This window comes from Sinocyclocheilus anshuiensis, unplaced genomic scaffold (genome assembly GCF_001515605.1).
Source record: "Sinocyclocheilus anshuiensis isolate Anshui unplaced genomic scaffold, SAMN03320099.WGS_v1.1 scaffold426, whole genome shotgun sequence".
In the NCBI taxonomy this organism is placed as follows: domain Eukaryota; kingdom Metazoa; phylum Chordata; class Actinopteri; order Cypriniformes; family Cyprinidae; genus Sinocyclocheilus; species Sinocyclocheilus anshuiensis.
In genome coordinates this window covers 1,866,832-1,883,785 of record NW_015542362.1, presented here as the reverse complement: position 1 = coordinate 1,883,785, position 16,954 = coordinate 1,866,832, and the positions used below count along the sequence as shown (strand labels likewise).

At 35.5% G+C, this 16,954-nt stretch overlaps 1 protein-coding gene across 1 annotated transcript in view; it reads right to left on the bottom strand.

Moving 5' to 3' along the window:
• LOC107691985 (proprotein convertase subtilisin/kexin type 6-like) overlaps nt 1-16,954 on the bottom strand; it is an 83,013-nt gene that overhangs the window by 14,199 nt on the left and 51,860 nt on the right. Inside the window, exons 11-12 of the mRNA XM_016490856.1 lie at nt 8,266-8,452; nt 321-509 (exon numbers count right to left, since the gene is read on the bottom strand). Of these exons, the coding sequence (XP_016346342.1) occupies nt 321-509; nt 8,266-8,452 (376 nt within the window). The remainder of the gene's footprint in view (nt 1-320; nt 510-8,265; nt 8,453-16,954) is intronic.

The following is a 16,954-nucleotide window of genomic DNA, read 5'->3' as shown; positions in this document are numbered from 1 at the left end:
TTGCTGTCACTGTAAGCTGCGTACAGTATTTTAAATTTTTCCTTTAATGCATTTTGTTTGAAGAACTGGTTTAAGAAAATTGAGATGAACTTTATAGAAAACGGATACAAGTTTAAAGAAACATGCTGGTGGTCTGGTGGTTTGCGCACTTTCTCTATTGTAATGAGCTGCAGCGCTCATGCGGATGATGCAAGACCAAACTCTTTCATCATTTCCACTATCCAGCCAATAAAAAGCAGAAAGCACTAAAACTGTACAGCTCTTATGGGGAGTTGTTATGAGTTGAGCTCTGTCAGATGTGCTGGTGTGTTCTGCATCACCTCTGAGCCAGCAGCTGTGATCGCGTCCCTGAGGGGGATACAAGGCCGATCTCCAGGTCTCCTCTGCGCGGGTGGACGATGAGGACGCGCACCACCACGTGCTCCAGAAACACCACCTGCTGATCCGGCTGATCGCTGCAGCCGCTGCTCGAGATGCTGGCATTCAGCTTCTGATCTGCTCGAATGTACCTGCAGGAGGATCCAAGGGGGTCAGTGGAGAACAGGTGTGAATGTGAAATGCAGATCTGCGTTCATCGAACCAACATTAGGCTGTCATGAGCGATCATATGAAACACAGATTTAAAAAACTGTTATGTGACAGTATACACTCTTAAAAATAAAGGTGCTTCAAAAGGTTCTTCAAACGATGCCATAGAAGAACCATTTTTGGTTCCACAAAGAACCATCTCTTTCTTACCTTTTTATAATCTGAAGGACCTTCCTTCGCCACAAAGAGCCTTTTGTGATCAGAAAGGTTCTTCAGATGTTAAAGGTTCTTTCTGGAACCATTTAGACAAAAAGGTTATTATATGGCATCGTGAAGCACCTTTATTTGTAAGAGTGTAGTTAATAAATAGTTACTAATTTTAAAAACATCGCAAAAAGCTTTCAGAAACTTGACGTCTTTTACATGAATGACAGATGGTAAAGTATTTTAAAAGGGAATCATGAAATAAAGTAAGTGAAGGGTCATATATACTGTCAAAAAGGTCAAATAACACCATAAACCAGGGTTAGTATAGCTAAAATAAATAAACAAACAAAAATAAATGCCACTACACTTGAAATAAACTTGAAAAAGGAACTAAAAGAAACTTTAAATAAAAAAAACTTAAATACAAAACATCAGGGTTTTTATAGTTATAAATAAATAAATATATAAAACAAACTAAAAATTAAAATGAAATCAAAAATCTAAAAATGAAAACAAATTAAAAATATTATTTGTGACCCTGGAGCACAAAAGCAGTCTTAAGTCGCTGGGGTATATTTGTAGCAATAGCCAAAAATACATTGTATGGGTCAAAATTATCGATTGTTTTTTTATGCCAAAAATCATTAGGATATTAATTAACGATCATGTTCCATGAAGATATTTTGTACATTTCCTACCGTAAATATATCCAAACTTAATTTTTGATTAGTAATATGCATTGCTAAGAACTTCATTTGGACAACTTTAAAGGTGATATTTTTGCACCCTCAGATTCCAGATTTTCAAATAGTTGTATCTCGACCAAATATTGTCCTATCATAACAAACCATACATCAATGGAAAGCTTATTTATTCAGATTTCAGATGATGTATAAATCTCAATTTCAAAAAATTGACCCTTATGACTGGTTTTGTTTTCCAGGGTCACATATAAACTATAATCTATAATCTCAATTATACTTTATTTATTGATTGATTGATTGTTATTTTATAAAATAACACTGGGATAAAACTAACTCACGTGCTCTAAATATTCTGAAGTCAAATTATAGTTTTGTGTGAGAAACAAGCTGAAATATATGTTCATTAAACTCTATATGACCTCCATTATAGCTACTTGATACTTTTTTGCTGTATTTTTGCATTCTCTGCATGACGCGTGTGACGTAAATGACGGCTGCTTTCTGTAACAGCTTGTAAAATCTCCCAGTTTTTCCCGGCTGTCCTCAAGCATATCTGGAGTAAAGGAACTCGCATTATGAAACAACAGAGACAAAATGCCTCTTAACAAGATAAGTGGCTGAACTTAAGGCGAGCAGTGTGTTCTGAGGACAAGTGGTCTTCTGGGAAAGTCCTGCCTCCTTTGAGTCACTGTCAAAGACCACATGACTTTATTTACATCACTTACTGTAGCAAACAAAATCACTGCTACAGTGAAGAAATGTCAGAGCGATCATATTTGCAAGATGAGCAGACATAAACAACACCACAATATCGTAATTAAATACATTTTAATCTGCTAAACCCAACTTCGCAAGTTGGAGGTGTTAATTAAAGATTAATAATGAAGGCTAAATGCTTTTTTATTGTATATTGTTCATAAATAATAGCAATAAAACTAGATAAACAACACTAATGGTTTACAAAATGACAGGTTTGCATGACTAAATTACATTTCCTATCATCCTTAAATAAATAAATAAATAATATACTTGGATAGGAAAATGTATTTGGAGAGTTATAATATATAAATTCAGTTTATATATTACATACAAATTATTTATCATTTTAATTTACATATTACAATATATAAACAATTTGTTATATTTTATATTTATAAGTATATTTATATGTTTTTTTTTATCATTTTAACAAAATAAATAAATAAATAAATACTCTCTCTCACACACACACACAGATAGTATATTATTATATACAGTAGGCCTAAATATTATATAATTTTTATATTCAACAGTTGTAAGTATATCTATATTTACACACACACATACACACGCAAAATTATATACAATACATATTACATAATTTTTATATTTAATAGTTGTAAGCATATTATGTATGTATTTTAAAAATATTTAATGAAAAACAATATAAATATTTACATAGATTTTAATACATTTTGTGTACTTTTCATTAAGAATTGCAACCAAATTGGAAAAACAGCACTTCTGGTTTATGAAGCGACAGGTTTGTATGACTAAACTACATTTCCCATAATCCTTTGTGCAGCTAGAGCATCAATCACACCCCTAACAGGGATCCTTAAGCTAAAAAAAAGCAATAAAGAAGTATTAAACTGCCTGACCTGTTCATTTTATTCCAACCCAAATCATCGTAAGTATCAGAGTGTCTGTATTACACATAACCTTGGCCTTAATAGTGTGAAAAATAATAAACCATTGTCATATTTACTCTTCCACAATGGCATTTCGTGGCTCATTAAGCTGCGGGATCATCTATTCGGTCAATCCAGAAGCTTGTTTTGGATATTAAAGACTTTTTTCCTCGGGAGCGACACCGTTTCAATGGCTTTATAATGGCATCTGTGGCATTTTATGGCTGTGCTGATAAACAACAGTGCACAGATGGCAACAAAATTAGTCACTTGAGGTCTGAGCCATTATTTAGCACATGCTCAGAAGCAGCATGGCCCAGAAATACACTCGCTGGAGATTGTGCTACAGCCTCCTTTCAATCTTGTGACTGACATTCAAAGGAAAACACGCTTAAAACAGAAGGCTGCACTTCTTCAATTTAACATGACAGCTTGCGGTCAAACTTTCAGCTGAAACCTGGGGAGAAACAGCATCCATAGACCACACATTTCCCTGGGTTTAAATGCAAAATAAAAATAAAAATAAAATAAACTGGCTAATATCTATTTAATAATTTACAAAAAATTTAATAAAATTATATTAATATTAAATTATTATAAAAAATAATGTAATGTATAATTATTATATATTACAAATATTGATAAAGTAATAATTAATAAATTAGTTTTAAACAAATGTTTGCATTTTTTAAATATATAATTATATATTAAAATAACAAATTACAAATATTAATAAATTAACAACTACTAAAATATTTGTAACACATTTTTGCATATTTCCAAAATTTATTTTAAAGTTTTCTCGCATTTTACACCTGCATTTTGTAATATATCTTGACATTTTAAGGTTTAAATGAAATCAAGTCACAGTGGACAGTGTTGTAACTGTTAACTAAAACTAAAACTACTCAAAACTTTCATTTAAATAAAGCTGTAATACATTTAAATATAAATATACCTATTCAATAAAAACTTACATTTGAAAAATGTAAACGAAAATTAGAAGTGTTCCCTTGGCAACTAACAGAAATAAAATGAGCTTAAGTACTAACGACCTACATAGAAATAATAAAAATTCTTATGTAAGAATAAAAATTATCCAAATGTATCAATAAATATGAATAAATAAAGATAAAATATGAAATCAACATAAAAAGAAAAATATAAACAAACTTATAAAATGACAAAAGCACTTTACAAAACCTAATCTGAAATTTTAAACTCCTAAAATTATAATTAAATTGAAAACTGACAGTACAAAACTAAAAGCCAAATATATATGTAAATAAAAATATTAAATATTAATAAATACTATATGAAATAATAAACAACACTGGATATTTACAACATATATTTAAGCGTGTACTTTACATACACATATGTGTTTGTGTGTATGTATACACACACACACAAACACACATTTTATTTATTTATTTATTACAAAATTTTGCCAAATAAGACTAGTTACAAGCTTCAGTCTTTATAGCCACGATCATCATCACACTTCATACGGTAATACTTGACACCATGATTCCTGTATATAAAGCACTGATCGGTTCGACAGAACAACTCAAACAAGTGCAAATAATGCATCCTCATCAAGCACAGGACAACTGTTTATGCATTCAGCCATTACATTTTTCACTTCATAGAGCCAAAGGAATGAGACTGTAAATCGATAGATGGCAGCCAAGCTAATGAGACTGGAAGCGCAGGCTAACTCCCTCTCAATAGCCATCCGAGCGCGAGACGCTATAAATAAAACCCAATCTATGATCGATATCAATGGTCAAGCACACAGCCAGCACTACACACACACACACACACACACACACACACACACACAGACCGGAGGTGTTTTAAAGGGGTCATATGTTGCGAATTCAAGTTTTTCTTTCTCTTTGGAGTGTTACAAGCTGTTCGTGATGTTCAAATGCGGAGTTTTGCGCATCGTGTGTGTGTGTGTGTGCGCGCGCGCACGTGTGTGTGTTTGAGAGAGAGAGAGAGAGAGACAGGGTCACATAAAAGAATTAAAGCATGTCAACATATTCTGTTACACCAAATACACAAAATAATGATCTTTAAAAAAGCATCATATGACCCCTTTAATGGTTTAAAGAGAGCCAGCACAGCAGGAGACTGGATTCTCATCAGCAAACAAAGCCATGAATATGAATGCAGAAACCACTTCACCTCATCATTCCCTTCCATGACACTTACTATTCAATGCTATCAGGCTGCTTGTCCATTTTTCTGATGAAAATCAAAGGACAGCAAGGAGCAACATCAGGAAAATGATACACAGTTTCAACATTTTATTGCAAGTCACATTTTAAAGGTACTAACTGCAATAAAACAGCAATTAATTTAATAAATTTAATAGCTGGATTTGGGAAAGTGCTTGTAGGACAGGAGAATGTTTTACTTTACACCCAAACTAAAATGTTCTTTTACTGTTAGCATGTATATAAAAATTAATAGATATTTTTTTTGCATTTACCCAAAATTTATGTTAAAATCGGAAATGTGTTTTCTCGCACCTTAAAGTTTATTTTGAAATATATTTTGAAATTTCAAAGTTTACAAATTTTAAAAATGTAAAAATAATATTTCATTAAGTGCGCTCTGTACAGTGTTGTAACTAAATCTACAACTACTAAAAATTGTTTGTTAATTGAAATAAAGCTGGAAAACAAACAAAAAATTTAGTTTTTGCAAACAAATGTTGCCTTGTCGTCTAAATGAAATAAAAAAGTCAAAATTAAGTAATAAAATGAATAAGCCAAGAACTGAAATAAATATAAAGCTAAATAGAAATACAAAAAATGGAAAAAAAGACAAATCATAGAACAAAATCATTAAAACAAACGAAAATCAAAATGAAAATATAAAAATGAAAGCTAATTCACAATACTATAATACTGCATGAACATTACTAAAATAATAATGACTGTTTGTATCATATACGATACAGTTTTCAACATTTTATTGCAGCAAGTCACATTTTAAGATCACTAACCTCAATAAAACGATGGAAATTGTGCATTTGATTAATTTAATAACCAGATATAGGACAGATGTGGGGAAGCTAAAAATATGTGTTAGACAGAACAATATTTTACTTTTCGGCAAAACTGAATTAAACTTTTCAACATATCACAACATCACAACTGCTGCTTTAAGGGCAACGCTCTCAGAGGAACGGCTGCAAACAAAAAGGCTGACATCTTTACAACACAAACATGGTTTAGACAGGGTGGACTTCTCAGATTGCTTTATCAAGTTCATCGATCAAACCCCAAAACAAAGAGCAAACAGCAAAAACAGCTATTGCTGGAAAGCATGTTTGCATGAACTTGCTAAAACAACGTTCTTCTGTTGTGTCCGGTGACTAGATGTCATGAATTTACAAGCCACATCTCATGTCCTGATGAAGTTACATACAGTCAGAACAGCATTTGTCTTCATTATTAGCCTTAGTTTAAATTTAGTTGCTAAAAGCAAACAATTTAAATTTGCTTTGCTGTGATTTGTGCTGTTTATCCTAAAACACAGTATATTTTGCAGTTTCGGTTAATAAGTAGCAAGACATGGCCAGTTGCATTCAATTACGTGGAATCGGGAGTATATATTTGCTCAGTACACCGCGGCAGCCCTCCTCGTGTGCAGTGTTAATTTCATTTTCATTTTCAGTGTGAAAACATTTTTTTCACCGACGACAACGAGACGATAACGAACTAAAATTCTTTTTGAATAACAAGAACTATGACGTAAATCTATTGACGGAAAGCGTGTCTCACAGCACACGAGTACACTTTCGCGTCGCATGAACGGAGAATTACACACAAAATTATGTTGAATTGTCTGTTTTGACGAGTATTCACATAAACACAGTTAATTACGTCTGAAGTAAACGTAAACAGCAGGGAGAATGTGTATCAGTACATTGCATCCATTGCATCCGTGCATCCGGTTTTAAAGGGACAGCAGCCTAATTTAGTTGCTATTGTCCGAGTCATTGACGTTAATGAAGCAACAAAAGAAAGACAGAAAATCATGCACTGCTCTTGACTGAAAAACTTTAGTAGCCCTAAAGATTAATCTAAATTTATTTATAGAAATAAATATGTCTGCTTGAAAGAATGAAGAATATGGTAAACAATTTGCTATAAAGAATGCATAATTAGCCTATAACTATTGGTATTTCATTAAAAAGAAGACCATGTTCTTGTTCTTTATGAGAAGTGGTTTTATCTTCTTTTTTTTCAAACCTGAGGACACTGCCACTCCTGCAGCCCTCTCCACTAATTTCACCTTTTCCCACACCCCACACCCGATTGGGAGGGGTGGAGGGATGGGTCTACTTGTTTCAAAAGAATGGAAATTTGATAGTCTACCATCTCTTACTGGCAACAGTTCATTTGAATCACACGCAATTACTATTACCCACCCGGTTACAATCAGTCGGCAGTTGTGGCCTAATGGTTAGGGAGTCGGACTTGTAACCCGAAGGTTGCGGGTTTGAGTCTCAGGTTTGGTGGGAATTGTCGGTGGGGGGAGTGAATAACCAGCGCTCTCTCCACCCTCAATACCACCACTGAGGTGAGACCCTTGAGCAAGGCACCGAACCCCCAACTGCTCCCCTGGGCACCGCAGCAATATGGCTGCCCACTGCTCTGGGTGTGTGTGCACTTGGATGGGTTAAATGCAGAGCACAAATTCCGAGTATGGGTTGCCACACGTCACTTCACTCACTCAATCCATTTTGTAGTTATTTATCGTCCCCCAGGTCAACTGGGTGATGAGTTGGATGTGTTACTCTCAAACTTCCCTGAGGACGGTACTCCTCTGGTACTACTCGGTGACTTCAACATCCACCTAGATAAACCACAGGCTGCTGACTTCAACACTCTGCTTGCCTCATTTGACCTCAAGCGCGTGTCTACTACAGCTACTCACAAATCAGGTAACCAATTGGACCTTATCTACACATGCTACTGCTCAACTGACAACACTTTAGTTACACCATTGCACACCTCAGACCACTTCCTCATCACTTCTAACCTCACACTGACTCCGGACACAACACACACTCCTCCGCAGGTCACCTTTCGGCGTAACCTACGCTCACTCTCTCCCACTCACCTATCCTCTACGGTTTCATCCTCACTTCCTCCATCCTCTCAGTTTTCAGCACTGGACTCAAACATACTGACATTCTTTGCTCCACTCTAACATATTGCTTAGACAACTTTTGCCCCCTTTCATCCAGGCCAGCACGCACCACCTCCTCTGCCCCCTGGCTGTCTGATGTTCTCCGGGAACATTGCTCTAGACTCAGGGCTGCAGAGAGGAAGTGGCGCAAATCAAAAAACTCTACTGACCTTAGTGTATATCAGTCACTCCTCCTTCTATGCAAGTGTCTCCACTGCTAAGACAACATACTACCACAACAAAACTAGCAACTGTTCTGACTCTTGCACACTTTTCAAAACCTTTTCTTCTCTTCATTGTCCTCCTCCACCCCCTCCTTCATCAACTCATACTGCTGATGACTTTGCAATATTCTTCATAAATAAAACAAGAACCATCAGCGACCAATTCTCCACACCACAAACCGACAAAAACTTCATAAACACAAATACTCATTCTCTCTCCTACTTTTCTCCACTCTCGGAGGCAGACGTTTCTAAACTGATCCTTTCCAATCATCCTTCTACCTGTCCGCTTGATCCTATCCCCACTCACCTTCTTCAGTTATACCCGCGCACACTCACATTATCAACACCTCTCTTCACTCTGGTACATTTCCCACAACATTCAAGCAGGCTCGGGTAACCCCACTGCTTAAGAAACCCTCTCTAAATCCAGCACTTTTAGAAAACTACAGACCGGTATCCCTTCTTCCGTTCATTGCAAAGACACTTGAGCGAGTTGTGTTCAACCAACTCTCTATGTTTCTTGCACAGAACAACCTCATGGACAGCAACCAATCTGGCTTCAAAAGCGGCCACTCAACTGAGACTGCACTGCTCTCGGTTACTGAAGCCCTGAGACTGGCAAGAGCAACTTCCAAATCCTCAGTTCTCATCTTGCTGTATCTGTCTGCTGCTTTTGACACAGTTAACCACCAGATCCTCTTGACCACCCTCATGAAGATGGGCGTCTCAGAAACCGCACTCCAGTGGTTCAAGTCTTACCTCTCTGGTAGGTCCTTCAGGGTGTCTTGGAGGGGTGAGGTTTCTAAGTCACAACTTCTTGCTACTGGGGTTCCTCAAGGCTCAGTGCTTAGACCACTTCTCTTCTCCATCTACATGTCGTCATTAGGATCTGTCATTCAGAAGCATGGCTTTTCCTATCATTGCTATGCTGATGACACTCAACACAACTTCTCATTCCAACCAGAAGATCCGACAGTAGCTGTTCACATTGCAGCCTGTCTGACAGACATTTCTGGCTGGATGAAGGATCATCACCTTCAACTCAACCTTGCTAAGACAGAACTGCTCGTGGTCTCAGCCAACGCAGCACTTCATCACAACCTCTCTATACAGCTATGTTCGTCAACCATAACTCCTTCCAGGACAGCCAGGAACCTTGGAGTTTGCTAAGACAGAACTGCTCGTGGTCTCAGCCAACCCAACACTTCATCACAACCTCTCTATACAGCTAGGTTGGTCAAACATAACTCCTTTTAGGACAGCCAGGAACCTTGGAGTTTTAATGGATGATCAGTTAAGCTTCACAGACCATATTGCTATAACGGCCCGGTCCTGCAGGTTTGCCTTATACAACATTAGGAAGATTAGACCCTTCTTAACAGAGCAGACCGCACAACTCCTTGTCCAAGCTCTTGTTCTCTCCATACTGGACTATTGTAATGCTCTCTTGGCGGGCCTTCCTGGATGTACTATCAAGCCTCTGCAACTGATCCAGAATGCAGCAGCCAGAGTGGTCTTCAACGAGCCGAAGAAAACTCACGTCACACCTCTCTTCATCAGCTTGCACTGGCTGCCAATAGCTGCAATAGCTGCAGCTCGCATCAAATTCAAGGTACTGATGCTTGCCTTCAAGACAACCACTGGCGCTGCACCAATATACCTAAACTCGCTAGTTCAGACCTACACGCCCTCCAGAAGCTTGCGTTCTGCAAGTGAACGTCGCCTCGTGGTGCCATCCCAAAAAGGCACAAAATCACTCTCATGGACCTTTTCCTGGACTGTGCCCAGCTGGTGGAACGACCTATCTCAATCAGAGCAGCTGAGTCTTTAGCCATTTTCAAAAAACATCTAAAGACACATCTTTTTCGCCATCACCTGACCAATTAATACTAGCACTTACCTATTCTAGTCTATTCTATTCGTTTTGGTCTAATTTATTTATTTTAAAAAAAACTTGCTATGTGCACTGTGCTAGACTAACCGAGACTTGTCACAGCACTTGTATATTGTTGCTCTCTCGTTGGTCTGATTGCTTCTACTTTGTAAGTCGCTTTGGATAAAAGCATCTGCTAAATTACTAAATGTAAATGACTTTATGTAAATATTTCAAACATGTATTACTTTCTTACTTCTGTAAAATAGTTAATACAGTTTTGTAATATGCCATATCAAGGTTTAAATATATATTTACAATATAAAAAATATATTTCATTCTAAGCCATGCTGTACAGTGTTGTAATTGTTAACTAAAACTATTAATTGTTGTTTTATTTTTTTGTTAATTGAAATAAAGCTGTAATAAAATGAAGTATAAAGAGTAGATAAAAACTTAAATTTGAAGGAATTAAAGAAATGATGATAGAAATGACGCCTTGGAAACTAACTAAAATTTTAGCATTAAAATACCTATGACTGAATTTGTAATAAATATACATGAAAGCTAACAACTAAATTAAATAAAACCAATTCAAGTTAAAGTAAAAGTTTTAAAATAAAAATAACAATGACAATAATTTCCTTAAAAATATTAAAATAATATAAAATTTTACACATGACATATTTCATTAAAGTTGCACTGAATAATGTTGTAATTGTTAACTAAACCACAACTATTTAATTTTTTTTTTCATTAAATAATGTAGAAATAAAATAAAATTAAAATATTAGATAAAAACTTAAGATGAAAATGAGAAATGCTGCCTTGACAACTAACTAAAAAAAAACACATTTAAGAAAAAGTCTTAAAATATACAAGCACATAAAATTACTGAAACAAACTCAAATTAAAATGAAAACTGAAAATATATGAAAATACGAATTAGGCTTGCTGCAACAGTCGGTGTTAAGCTACAACACTGATTACGTCACTTGTCCAACACAGCATAGAAAAGAGGAAAAGAGGGAAAACTCTAACGAACCACCCATTTACAAGCTATTTAAAAGTGAAGGATAAGAGAGAAAACTCTAACGAACTACCCCACGAACTATCCACAACCACTACCAGAAGGCTCTGAATGTAGTGTACATGTTGCATAAATAACATTTATGTAGATTTATGCTTTTTGTCCTTTTTTCTCTGGTGTTCCACAGAAAAAAGAAAGCCATTTGGGTCTGGAAAGACATGAGGGAGAGTAAATGATGGCAGTTTAAATTTTGAGCTGAACTGCTCCTTTAAAGTTAACAAGCGCGGGTGGCCTGTAGTTTTTGACCTGTTCACAGAACAGTACATACTGTACTACATCTGATGCTCCCTCTGAATCTGGAGAGGTAAGAAAACATCTGCCGTGCAATTAAGAAATTACGCACATGACGACATTTGTGTTCATGAAATACATGCGTGTGTTTTATTGGCCATCTGACAAATTCATTTCAACTATCTTAAACTTTCGTTGGCGCCGATAGCCTCGTGGTTAGTGCGTCAACATATACAACTGCGCTTACGAGAATAAAACCTTAATTCACAAGTAATCCACACCACTCCAGTTCATCAGTTAATGTCTTGAGAAGCCAAAAGCTGTGTTTGTAAGAAACAAATCCATCAAGACGTTTTTAACTTTAAACTGCTTTGTCTGGCCAAAATATGTCTATATTTCTATATCAGTCTATAATCCATAATAACGCTCCATCCAGTGGAAAATTTATTTTGTCTGAATCAGGAGAGAAATATGCACATATCAAGCTCAATTTACAAGCCAAAATAGTCAAAAACCAAACAAATATGTGGGTGGATTTTGATGTGAGAAGACAACAGGAAATTGACTTTTTCACTGGAGGAAACATTATTATGGATTATAGACTTATTTTGGCCATAAAATATCTTAATTATGGATTTGTTTCATACAAACATAAAGCTTTTCACTTCACAAGACATTAACTGATGGACTGGAGTGGTGTGGAGTACTTGTGGATTATTGTGATGTTTTTATCAGCTGTTTGGACTCTCATTCTGACGGCACCCATTCACTTCCCATAAAAAAATATACTCATTACTTTTATGAGTATACACTTTTTCATAAATAAAACAAGTATAAATAAAACAGTATACACTTTTATTCTCATATTGTACAAAACCAGTATGATGTCAAGCACCAATGTTCAACACTTAGGTTTAAATTGACAATCAATAATGTTGACAATTTCGTGGAATTTAGACAAAAATTTAAAGTTAATTTTGTTCATAACTTCCTCAAGCATTAGGATGAGTAAAATAACATTTATATATACACAGTGATCCATCACCACCTGCCAGATTCAATCCAAACCTTTCTGCTATCAGCCAGAACTTTAAACACTTCGAGCACCAACCAGCACGTAAAAACAACTACCTGTCCAACCTAGTGTTGTCAAAAGACCCGGTATTTCGGTACCAAGTCGGTACTAAAAAAATGAAAACGTTACGGTACCAGCGACCTCAAGAGGAGGAAACGCATCAAACTAACAAAACACCCCGATCAAGTTCAAGCAGGTAAGTTTCAATTACATTTTTAATATTTAGAGCTTCTGTTCTGTTGGGAATATTATTCCATATTTTAATTTGAATTTCGGATTGAAATAAACATCGCCGTTAGCGTATGTTAGTTAATCGTTAGCATAAGCGCGGCTAACGCTAATATAATGAGCATTAGAATAAATTTTGTTCAAAATGATTTCTTTAACTATTTAATGCTCCTATAACTTTTATTACTGTAAAAAACAGGAGGACATAATGGTATTTACTATTTTTACACACCAGAGGCTTTTAAATGAACTGTGTAACCAAAATATGCGTGTTAGAGAATGTACAAATGTATGTTAACAGTGTTTGTCATATCAGTCCGTCAGAAAAAGTGTTTTGAAATGTCGCCACAATAACAGAACGGTGTGTAAAACTCTTGGACGTATTTTAAAGATTCTATGCCATGAACTTTAAATATTTCACATACTTTTGAAAATCCAGCGTTTAGTTGATCCTGATAAGCGCTCGTCGTCACAGTTGTAAACACGACGGCTTTCTTCTTTCGTGAGGGGGTTTGGCGTCACGGCATCTTTGTTTCCAAGCAGAACGTTACAGAACGCGACACACACGTCTCCCGGAAATCCTGTATAATTCAACCAATCCGATGACAACTTCGAAACTCCTGAAGTTTTTCCACTTTTGTGTGCCGTATGCATTATACGTTTAGCCAACGGTCCGTGGGCGGGACGTCTGAGGCTGAGACTACGCACTGATTAACCACTGCAAAGTTCAGTGAAATGCAGATCTACACAACAGTATATTCAGCATCAGGTATGTTATGATTATTACTAGCAGTGTTTTCTTATATTGTGTTGCTTTGGACAGTGTTTTGGTTTTAAGTATAGACTGTGTTTTATCACAGTTTGAGTAGTAAACAAACAGGCAGTTGGCCAAAAAAAATTGTAATATTTAAAATTGGGGAAAAAATTTAATTATATAAATAAATACTCTTATTTAGCAATGATGCATTAAATTGATCAAAATTGACAGTAAAGACATTTGTTACAATTTTTTAAAAATAAAATCTGTTCTTCTGAGCTTAAAAATATAAGAAGCACAACATTGTTTTCAACATTGATAATAATCGTAAATGTTTCTTGAGCAGCAAATCAGTATATTAGAATGATATCTGAAGGATCATGTGACACTGAAGACTGGAGTAATGATGCTGAAAATTCAGCTTTGATCACAGGAATAAATTACATTTTACAATATATTCAATTAGAAAACTTATTTTAAATGTAATAATATTTCAATTTCATTTTTACTGTATTTTAATCAAATAAACACAACCTTGGTGAGCAGAAGATATATTTTTTTTAAGTATCTTACACAAACCCTTTCACAAAATCTAATTCAGCCGATCAAGCAGTTAATAGCAGCACTTTGGGGTCAAACTCCGTGCAAATTAATTACCATTTGGATGCAAATGTGTTCCACCCCCATATTATTTAACTTAGATTGCACAAATAATCAAGTTTGTACTTGCTGCTGATAGGGATTTTATAGGGATTTGATAACCATTTTATTCATTTCATCCATTATTAAAGGAAATACGCAATGCAGTAAGCCAGAAAAGAAAATGCAGCTTATATTTTCTCTAAAACTGTACTAAAACAAAACAGTATAAAGCTTTAAGGTCACAGTGTTTCATCATGCCTTTCAACAGATCACCACCATAATCTGTCTTTCAATGCAGTGACAGCACATCCTCTGAGGCCAGATACGAAAGGAGAGAAAATCCCTTTCAATATACATCAGTAGTTGGACGTGCCAGCATGAGATATCACAGTTCAAACTAGGCCACACAGAACAGTCGTGCATTCAAACTCCGTTTCGGAACAATGATGCAGCAAACGGCACCAAACATTCTGGGCTCCGTGTGACCGACACATTCCCGCTCGGGCCGTGATCTGCCGGCTCTGTGCTGACACGGTGATGCTGCTGTGTCAGTGTGGCGTGGTTGTGTTTGCGTGAAAGAATACCACCATCCAAAACACAGAGAGACGAAAACAGTTCGTGCAAACAGGAAAACTAACGCTCAAGCTAAAGCGCAAAGTGCACTACATAACAACTGAAATATACTGAAGTATTTCAATTACTCAAACTAAAATGGAAATAAATATAAAGAATAAGAAAGAGAAAATTATAAATATTAGAAATGATAGAAATAAAAAACAATAACTACAGTAATAAAAGTTGTTGTTGTTCACTAAAAGTGTTAAAACACATTTTCATTAGCCTAAATGAAGCTAAAATATAAATATTAGATGAAAAACTTAAACTTAAAAGACTTTAAAAAAAAAATATTTTTTTTTAACTGAAATGTCGCCTTGGTATCTCACTGAAATGAAGTATTAAAATTACTAAAACTAAAATGTAAAAATTAAATCCTATAAAGAAATTTAAAAATAATAATACTAAAAATGACAAAAGCATATAGAAAATTACTACAAACTAAAATTAAAACTGAAAATATTAAAAGTTCAATTTAAAATATGAATAAATACTATAATAGTATATAAATTAAAAAAACAGCTTGAAAAATGTAAACTACATTTATCAAGTCGTGGTTTTTATTTATATACTAGACAGGAAATATTCATTTTGTATTGTTATTGTTCATTGAAATAAACTATTAAAAACATTTTCATTACTTGAATTAAAGCTAAAATAAATATAAATATTAGATGAAAAACTTGAAATTTCAAAAATTTAAATTAGAAATGTTTCCCTGTCAAGTAACTGAAACAAAATAAGTTGAATTAATAAAATTACTAAAACTAAAAACAATAAAAGTACATAAAAATACTAAAATTAATAAAAAAATATAACAATGCATGTTAATTCAAAATATTCATGAATAGTAGTATAAATAAAAATGTATAAAAATAAAACAGTGTCACTACTTTTAGTTACTTCCCTAAACTGACATAGAAATAGTACTGGATCAAAGACAAGTTTGACCAAACAAAATTGAGTAAAGTTTTGCAGAAAACATCTCCTATGCTTCCTTTGTATGCAGGAGGTGTCAGCTCAATACGCAACAGCACAGACAAATTGAGATATTCCTGGAAATAAAGCCCAGTAGCTTGCCACAATATCTCAGTAATTGAGAGCTCTTTCAGGTCATATCGCGGGGATTTGAATTTAGAATTGAAGTGTTGCACTGAATGCGTAAGTGATTCATGGCGCTCAAGTGAACCGTCTCGACAGGTCTGCTGATTGTACATCGCTCTTCAAAGCAGCGCGCTGCACCGTCTCTCTCTGAGGCCCGATGATGATTCACGTTATGAGCTAATAACGCTTAGACATGCTCCAGTTCTCACCACTGCCCTCCTGATGGAAATAAATGCCTCTAATTATTCCCATCAGAATCAGATATCGCTGGAAATGAAAAAGCAGGATTTGTTGCAGAGATGTCCAGATTCAACTGGGTCACGTGTGAAGATGGGGTCTGGAAACGGATCAGTAGATTGGGGATGTTTTCCACATTATTAAAGGTTGTGACGAGAGGGGCGGGGCTGAGAGCCGGGTTAACGGAGCGAGGCCGGTGGAGTAAATGCTAATGCGCGACACCTGCGCCACTCACCGGTCTCAAGTCCCACGGAGGAGCTCCGGAAGGATAAAAGGAGGAGTGACGACAGTGTTGGATGAGAGAGGACCAGGACTGGATTTTGTTTTGTGTTTTGTGTGCGGCAGTCGTCCACGAGGGGCTGCCGCTTTACTTTCATTTTGTGTTTGTTTATTTTATTAAAGTGTTTAAATGTTTGCCAGTTCCCGCCTCCTTCTTCCCGACCTACGAACGTTTGTTACAGTCTTTAATTTATTTTTCAGTACATTTCTGCCATATGTACATAAACTGACAGTCACCACTGATAAGCTACTACTAAATATTGTAGAAACTTA